The sequence below is a fragment of the Vanacampus margaritifer genome, chromosome 15 (genome assembly GCF_051991255.1).
Source record: "Vanacampus margaritifer isolate UIUO_Vmar chromosome 15, RoL_Vmar_1.0, whole genome shotgun sequence".
In the NCBI taxonomy this organism is placed as follows: Eukaryota; Metazoa; Chordata; class Actinopteri; order Syngnathiformes; family Syngnathidae; genus Vanacampus; species Vanacampus margaritifer.
This window is the reverse complement of record NC_135446.1, coordinates 21,982,943-21,990,628: the sequence shown is the minus strand read 5'-3', so window position 1 is coordinate 21,990,628 and position 7,686 is coordinate 21,982,943. Positions and strand designations below refer to the sequence as shown.

Genomic DNA, 7,686 nt, shown 5'->3' with positions numbered 1-7,686 from the left:
TTACGTCTTAAGTTAAGATTTTACACGACAAAAATACATCATTAAATTATTACTATATATATATACTCATATATACAGTAGTGTGTTTTAATCCGTTTCTCCATTCATAATCAAACGGGTGTGGCGTTGCGATTATGTGACGTCATCAACATGCGCTCAAACCACATGGTTTGCTGGCAGATTTAGTTGCGTGTGCGTTTTAAGAATTTTTATCATTTCTATACAGAAGTCCAGCTACAGCTTTACAAGAGTTTTTCATACGTCATGAGTTCTCATATTACTTGTATCGGTTGGGTGACGCGGGGTGCCGCCAAGGGAACGCCGGACAAAGTAAGTAAAGTAATCGGAACGGTTAGCTCGCTAGCGTTAGCCTGTCAAGAGCTAACGTCAACAAGAAAGTCGGACGCCGTTTCCATCAGCTTTATGAACATAATCCTAAATGTTTTAGCTGTACTTTGTCATGTGAAGTTGACTATTTCTTTTTGTACAGGTTCAGTTGAGCCAGGAGGAGCTGCAACGCATCATCAATGAGGCAAAGAATGAGCTGGGGTGCATTGACGTGCGGTGTTTAGTTTTGAGATATTCAGGATGTGCTTACATTGATGTGGTGAATGTTTTCCAACAGGGAACAAGCAGCAGATGAAGAGGAAGAGGAAGAGGAAGAGGAGGATGCTGGCATTGTAGCAGACGATGATACAGGCGATGTTGCCAGAGCACAAAATGATGAAGAGGATGAACTTGCAGAATATGGCTTGGATAAATATGACGAAGAAGATATAGGTGAGGTTGTTGTTGACATTTTGGAAGACATTTATGAGAACATGCATGCAAATACTGAAGAAATAAAAGCATCAGGAGTTCACAACCAAGCCTCTTTTGGACAATTAAGGATTTTCCAAGCCTCTTTAGTTGTGTTTTTTAAGTCTATTAAACAGCTCTTGTTTGTCTACAATATAGCGACGGCCAACCTCGGGGACAGCCTGGCAGGTCTCACCGTGTTCTGCTCGAATGACGAAGACCCTTATATCACGCTCAAAGACACCGTGAGTTGAACGCTCACTGAACATGAAGCATTTTGAATCTAACAAAGCATCACTTTTAGGATCAATATGAACGAGAGGACTTCCAAATCAAGCCCACCGACAACCTCATCCTGTCTGGCAAGGTTGACAAAGACTGCTGCAATCTGGAAGTCTACGGTAATTAACATCACATATGAAGCCAGCAAGAATAATCAAATACATTTGGAACGATTCATTGGGTAACTCATTCATTATACATTGATTCACAAGCTACTATTTTTTTTTTTTTTTCAATCTTATTTTATTTTATTGTGATTGCAATTTAATATGCTTTTTTTCCCAAGGTCCTCTTCCTATGTGTGTTTTTTTTAACAAGCAGTAGCAATTAATGAATCTGAATTAGAAGGGGAAAAAAATCACATTTTTTATACAGAAATGTTTTGGACTTATAAAATAAAAGGCAATGAACCGTGAACTAATATGAAAGTCATTGACTTACAGTCGTTTAAAATCGCATCCGACTACATTGCAATGCCAATTAGAATTTGGTTAACTGTTCAGCCTTAATACAAATTCACAGATACTTCAGTAGAACGTGAGGACATTGACCCAAAGTCAACAAAAATAATGCTTGCACCGCACAGGCCGGCAATATTTAATAATGCCAAAGGAACTCTCAGCCGATGAATTGCTGGAATAATCATGGAAAGCCAAATGCGCCTTCTTGCCTTCCAGTGTACAACGGCGAGGAGGACTCTCTGTACGTGCACCACGACATCCTGCTGCCGGCGTACCCGCTAAGCATCGAGTGGCTCAACTTTGATCCCAACCCCGAAGAAAAGCGATGTAAGACAAAAGCTCCGTTTGGTATTTGATGGCGAGGTTGAACGTGTCCGTCTGTGGCCAGGCAACTACGCCGCCATCGGCAACATGACGCCGCAGATCGACGTGTGGGACCTGGACGTGGTGGACTGCCTGGAGCCCGTCTTCACTCTGGGCAGCAAAAAGGCGGCCAAGAAGAAGAAAAGCGGCAAGAAGGTACTTGTTGTGTTTTCTGTCGGCAAAAGGCTTTTGTTGGAGTGCTATTCATCTTTTGCCGGATGTCAGGGTGCGTCCGCCGAGACGGTGCAAGGCCACACCGATGCCGTGTTGGATTTGTCCTGGAACAAAATCATCCGGTCAGTAAATATGAATATAAATATGTACGCTTCTTTTAAAAATGCACTTATTTGGCCAGCAAATTGCATTTTAGGGCACTAAAATGCAACAATTTGGCAAATGGCCGCCTTGTCTCGCCATCTCTTTATATGGCCAACTTTTGTTATTATTATTATTTAGATTTTCTTCAATTGCACATGTTTTTTTGTGCCTTAAGTTTTGATGGACGTGTTATTATTTGTATAAATGAAAAGTCATTCTGAAATTGTGGGAGGTTCCCTCTAGTTTTGGAATGAAATGTTCAAACGGCACGAAATGTGACGGTGTATTCAACTTTTTTTTTTTTAGTAATCCAGTATAATCCATTTGTGTGCAATGCAACGTAATTAAAATAGCACATTTCATACACAAGGTAACTCGCATAGTTAACAACGACAGTCGGCGTCAACAGAACCCTAGCGAGGAGCGCCGTCGGCTGTCAACTATGTTTTTGTATTGCAGTGGGCGAAGAAAAGGCCTGGATTTGCTTTCGAAATGAGCTGGGGGGGAAACAACTAACTCTGGCCAGCAGATGGCAGCATTGCATGGTTTTGGGGTGAAACTACGTATATATCATTCATGTTTTCACAAAATGCATGTCGTGTAAAACGTATGGCCTCGATTGAAGACATGTATCGGCATTCACATATGATGACGCCTATATGGTGAAAAAGGTTTTGTTCTGTGAGGTTGTACAGTTTTTGTGTGTGTGCAATCCATTTCAATGTTATGGTTAGTACTTACTTGGTAATCCCTCAACGTCCTGCACATGCAAATGTCTTGCGCGGAGAATGTTCCAAAATGGCATTCGTGCGTATTTGACGTGCGCTTTTCCTTCTCAGGAATGTCTTGGCCAGCGGCTCAGCTGACAACGTGGTCATCTTGTGGGATCTGAATCGAGGCCAGCCCGCCACCACCCTACACAAACACACTGACAAAGTATGACACCCATCAATGGATTGATCGGTTATTGAATCCGCATCGCGGATGACCTTAAAGCCAAATCGAAAGTAAAACCAAAAATGGATATAAACATATAATTCCAGAAATTGAATACAAAGAAATAAATGAAAACAACAACAATAAATTTAAAAAAATTGGAAATCAATTTTAAATATCAATCAAATAAGAATGCTGTGCTCTCATATGTACATCATGAAATGTTATTCAAATGAGGGGGTGGGGCGAAGGGGGGCGGATGTTTTTTCTTTTTATTGTATTATGGATGTTTGAACTGTTTATCATTTAGAGTTGCATTTGAATGTGTGAAAGCTGCTCAATGAATGGAGTTTGATTGAAGTTTGCATTTGTGGTCCTCCAAACTCACCCTGCTCCTCCTCTTCTTCTCTTCTAGGTTCAAACGGTGACTTTCCACCCGTTCGAGGCGCAGACTCTCCTGTCAGGATCCTACGACAAGTACGTTTGCTCCTAAGTTGGCTTTTGGGGCCGAGCGCATTTCTGGAAGCGCCGCTGTCTTTGCAGGACGGCCGTGCTGTACGACTGCCGCAGCCCGGACGGCTGCCGCGCGTGGCGCTTCAGTGGCCAAGTGGAGCGCCTGGTGTGGAACCACTTTTCGCCATGTCACTTCCTGGTAGGTGCCACCGAGCGATTTGGGCTGTCAAAATCAGGACGAGCTATGGTGATGCGTGGCCGTGTTTCAGGCCAGCACAGAAGACGGCTTTGTGTACTGCCTGGACGCTCGCGCCGATAAACCCGTTTTCACGCTCAAGGCGCACGACGACGAAGTGTCAGGTATGCGTGGGAAATGGACTTCAGTAAGTAATGGAGTATTTGTACTTTCCTCGCCACTTGGGAAACTTTGCCTTCTGCATTTTCAGGTTTGGATCTCAGCAGCCAGATTAAAGGCTGCCTGGTGACGTCTTCAGCGGACAAACACGTCAAGATCTGGGACATTTTGGGCGACAAGCCCAATCTGTTGCATTCCAGGGACATGAAAATGGTGGGACTTTTGTGCAATCCTGTCAACGATGCCGATGGTGAAGAAGAAGTGCAACGTTTGTTGTTTGTGTTCGTGCGCAGGGCGTGGTGTTCTGTGCGGCATGTTGTCCCGATCGGCCCTTCACTTATGCTTTCGGGGGACAGAGAGACGGCTTGCGGGTTTGGGATATCAGCGACGTTGCAGCAGGTGAGACCAAAATCTCTCAGGCCGGCTTCACACTGGCAGGGCTTAATGCTCAATTTGGATATTTTGGTCAAATCCCATGTTTTGATTTTATTTATGGGTGTGTAAGCCTTCATATTGCATATTAATTGCATCCTCAGTCTGTCTTGTGTGTGACGCAAATGTGTCCCCAACGCGGCTCACATGCGCAGAAGAAGAGACGACGTCGCTCACGTTTGCCTGTCGTGCGAACGAACGTCGCCTCACAATGAGTCTTTTCTTTTCTATTCTAATCCTCTTTTATTGTTTTGGACATTTCCCTCTAGTGGCGACGGCGTTTGGCAGTCGGGAGCGCTTGGTGGTGAACGCGGGATCCGAAACATCCAGCGCTGCAGCAGCCATGGACACCTTGTAGCGGGACAACAACAACGATCTATTCTGTTCATATCTTGAGTTAGAGTTTTTCTCTCACGGGAAAAAGTGCTTTCACGGTCAATTCTCGTTCCACCATCCATCTTGAATATGTGCGTTCACGTCACTGGAGTTGCCCGTTTGTTTGTTGAAGGCTGTTACTCCTTTGAACATTTACAGAAATGCCAAATTTATATGGCAAACATGTTTATTTACTGGTAAAAGTGTTCTGAAAAAATGATGTATATCCAGTGTATAAATACAGTTCTGAAATTTGTAACTTAAAATGTTGTCATGTTTTCTTATTTGTTGGCTGAGTTTATTATAGCATTGATCACCGCACTTCTTACAGAGTGGGGAAAAGTTGCAACAAAAAAAGTCATCATGAAACCATATACGAGTGGATACATTGTAATCATTTTGTTATCAAGTGTATATAGGAACATTTTTATTGCTTTAGAAAATGGAAACATTCTCTATTGCAGTAAAATGCTTGTTTATTTGTTGTTTAAATGATAAATCATCTTATTAATTTTAAATTAGCATTTTATTGCTTTAGAAAAACATCAAGTTTAAAAATATCAATCTTCTATTGCAGTAAATTGCTCTTATGTATTTTTTTTACAAGGTGGATTTCATTTTATCCAGATGTATTTTTAATATGCAAGTTAAATTAGTAAAGTAGTAAGTAGGTAGGTAAGTAAAAGTATCCAAAAATATATTTTTTAATTGATAAATATGCATTTGCTATTTTAGGTACGTGAACGTATTCACATTTTTTTTACGTAAAATTAATTGTTTATGAAACAATTTAAAAAAAAAAATCTAACTTAATCGTGTTAAAACAACATTTTGTCTGATTTACAGACGATTGCGTACTTATTTTTTCTTCCTCGTTCAAGTGACCGGACGTCGTGCTGCAATTTTCTGGTGTGCATTTGATTTGTTTTTCCGGGTGGGCTCGCAGCATCAGCATTGACTCCAGCAAATTGCTCACCATTTTCTATAGTAATTTAATGCTCCGGTTGAACTTTTTAAAAAATAAAGTTTAATGCCCATCCCATTATTTTCATATGGCAATTTAGAAACCGTCGTTTTTGAAAGAAATGTGATGCGGAACTAATGTAAAACCTCCCCGAGGCGAGCTAACCACCTCACCCGGAAACAAAATAGTACCGTACACAAGGAAATAGCAGCATGGCGTCAGGTCACTTGAGCAAAATAAACCGTCTCCTAACGAGAATTGCCTACTATAGTAGATTACCACATGTCCAAGGTAATGACTATTTTATGTTTTTACATTAAATCAATGTTTATGTTTGTATTGATGTTGTAGGCCTTCAACGATTGCGAGTGAAGCTAACGGTAGCTAACCTTGACGTTGGCGTCAACACTTGAAATACTGAAAATGTAACATTGTACAATTTAGTAGCAAACTAACCGACCTTAACTATAAATGTAATAATCTCGCAATTGTTTTGCAGCTTGCTTGATGCCGGTTCGAAATGGGTCCAATATCCGTGATCCTTCCATTGACGACTGCAGGTTTGTTTATTGTGTTGTTCACTGTAATATATTACCATTGTTTGATTGTCTTGTGTTTATTAGAGATGTGGAGATCGGTTTGACGTCAGACGGGAAGACCGTTGTCTGCTACCATCCAGCTGTGGACATTCCCTATGAGCTCACTCAGGTAGGAGTGGGATACGGTACAATCGACATAACCCACGTAACTGTCATTGCAATGTTATCTAATGTAGCTTCCCATTTGTCGGTTGCAGCCAATCGAGAGGCCCGACTCGCTGTGCAGCCCGCCCGAGACCCACGAGCAGGTGCTGAAGGCCCACCTCAGCAAGGAGGTGCTGAAAGATAAACCGGGTCCCACCATGGAGGAGCTGAGCAAGATGTTTTACACCACCAAGCACCGCTGGTATCCAGTTGGACAGTAAGTCAACACAAAATGCACACTTGATGGAAAATGAAATCCTTTTAAATGTGCTTTGTGGTGATTTTCACCGCTATTTACAGATACCACATGAGACGCATTAAGAAGAACACACCAAAGGACAGATAGTTGTTAATATGTATATCTTATGTTTCTTTGTAATAAACTACCAGGTATGTGCACATCCTTTTGTTTTGAGTGTACATTTTTGTTCCTAGTCTGTCGTGATCTGCTCAGTTTGTTCTCAGCAATTCCAGATGCAGGAATCCTTATCGGCCCTTGTGAAGAAGGTGAAGAAAAATGCAGCAGCTTTAGCAGGGAAGCCCAGGCTTCCCTCTCCCCAGCCACTTCGTCTAGCTCCTCTGGCGGGATCCCAAGGCCTTCCCAGGCCAGCCAAGATAGTCTCTCCAACTTGTCCCGGGTCGTCCCCGGGGCCTCCTGCCGGTGGGTCATACCCGGAACACCTCTCCAGGGAGGAGTGCAGGAGTAATCCGAGCCAGATACCCGAGCCACCTCAGGTGGCTCCTCTCAATGCAGATGAGCAGCTCCTCCGCACTCCTCCACGTTGGATGATTTAACAATAAATTCACTTTTGTGCAGTTTTATTTCATTGGCAAAAATAAACGAGTACTCCCAAACAGGTTTGTTCGAAAACCATGATTTTACTTTCAGAATTAAAGCATTGCATAAACAGAGTTGAGTAAAAGCTCAATTGTAGTTGCTTTTCAAATGGGATCCACGTGCTAATTAATGTTGAGCACTGTATATTGACATTCTTCAGTAATAAAAAGCGAAAAAAGACTTACTTTTCAATGACAAACTGCAATTACGCTTATCAGCAGTTGTTTCATATACTGCACATATTAGCTATATTATAATTTATCAATATAAATATACTTCACAATTTGTAATTCATTTTATTGATATTATTGTAGCATAATTAAAGTTTATTCGTTGCTATATACCAGTATGCAACATCTTATTGTTGT

At 41.8% G+C, this 7,686-nt stretch overlaps 2 protein-coding genes across 4 annotated transcripts; both read left to right on the top strand.

Moving 5' to 3' along the window:
- Positions 1–124: 124 nt before the first annotated feature.
- Positions 125–5,044, top strand: pwp1 (PWP1 homolog, endonuclein). The gene is made up of 15 exons (XM_077543674.1): positions 125–330; positions 491–549; positions 626–780; positions 958–1,043; positions 1,103–1,199; positions 1,758–1,868; positions 1,930–2,060; positions 2,130–2,200; positions 3,062–3,158; positions 3,574–3,635; positions 3,702–3,810; positions 3,881–3,971; positions 4,058–4,179; positions 4,260–4,365; positions 4,668–5,044. Exons 1-15 carry the CDS (start codon positions 265–267, stop codon positions 4,754–4,756), a joined length of 1,452 nt encoding a protein of 483 aa, XP_077399800.1. The 5' UTR covers positions 125–264; the 3' UTR covers positions 4,757–5,044.
- A 649-nt stretch (positions 5,045–5,693) lies between these two features.
- mrpl42 (mitochondrial ribosomal protein L42) lies at positions 5,694–7,335 on the top strand. 3 transcript variants are annotated; one of them, XM_077544748.1, is made up of 6 exons: positions 5,694–6,028; positions 6,237–6,297; positions 6,361–6,445; positions 6,534–6,697; positions 6,781–6,870; positions 6,955–7,335. In XM_077544748.1, the coding sequence occupies exons 1-5, from the start codon at positions 5,950–5,952 to the stop codon at positions 6,824–6,826; spliced, it is 435 nt and encodes a 144-aa protein (XP_077400874.1). In that variant the 5' UTR covers positions 5,694–5,949; the 3' UTR covers positions 6,827–6,870; positions 6,955–7,335. The 3 variants fall into 3 exon arrangements, with proteins under 3 accessions (XP_077400874.1, XP_077400873.1, XP_077400872.1); XM_077544747.1 differs by having other exon boundaries at positions 6,946–7,335; XM_077544746.1 differs by lacking the exon at positions 6,955–7,335 and having other exon boundaries at positions 6,781–6,881.
- The last annotated feature ends 351 nt before the right edge of the window (positions 7,336–7,686 follow it).

What these genes read in the sequence shown, in the direction of transcription:
- pwp1 (XM_077543674.1), top strand. Translation starts at nt 265, where the DNA reads ATGAGTTCTCATATTACTTGTATCGGTTGGGTGACGCGGGGTGCCGCC. An exon ending in CCAAGGGAACGCCGGACAAA is followed by an intron (nt 331 to 490) that starts GTAAGTAAAGTA and finishes CTTTTTGTACAG; the next exon opens with GTTCAGTTGAGCCAGGAGGA. An exon ending in TACACAAACACACTGACAAA is followed by an intron (nt 3,159 to 3,573) that starts GTATGACACCCA and finishes CTTCTCTTCTAG; the next exon opens with GTTCAAACGGTGACTTTCCA.
- mrpl42 (XM_077544748.1), top strand. Translation starts at nt 5,950, where the DNA reads ATGGCGTCAGGTCACTTGAGCAAAATAAACCGTCTCCTAACGAGAATT. An exon ending in CCTTCCATTGACGACTGCAG is followed by an intron (nt 6,298 to 6,360) that starts GTTTGTTTATTG and finishes TGTGTTTATTAG; the next exon opens with AGATGTGGAGATCGGTTTGA. An exon ending in CGCTGGTATCCAGTTGGACA is followed by an intron (nt 6,698 to 6,780) that starts GTAAGTCAACAC and finishes CGCTATTTACAG; the next exon opens with ATACCACATGAGACGCATTA.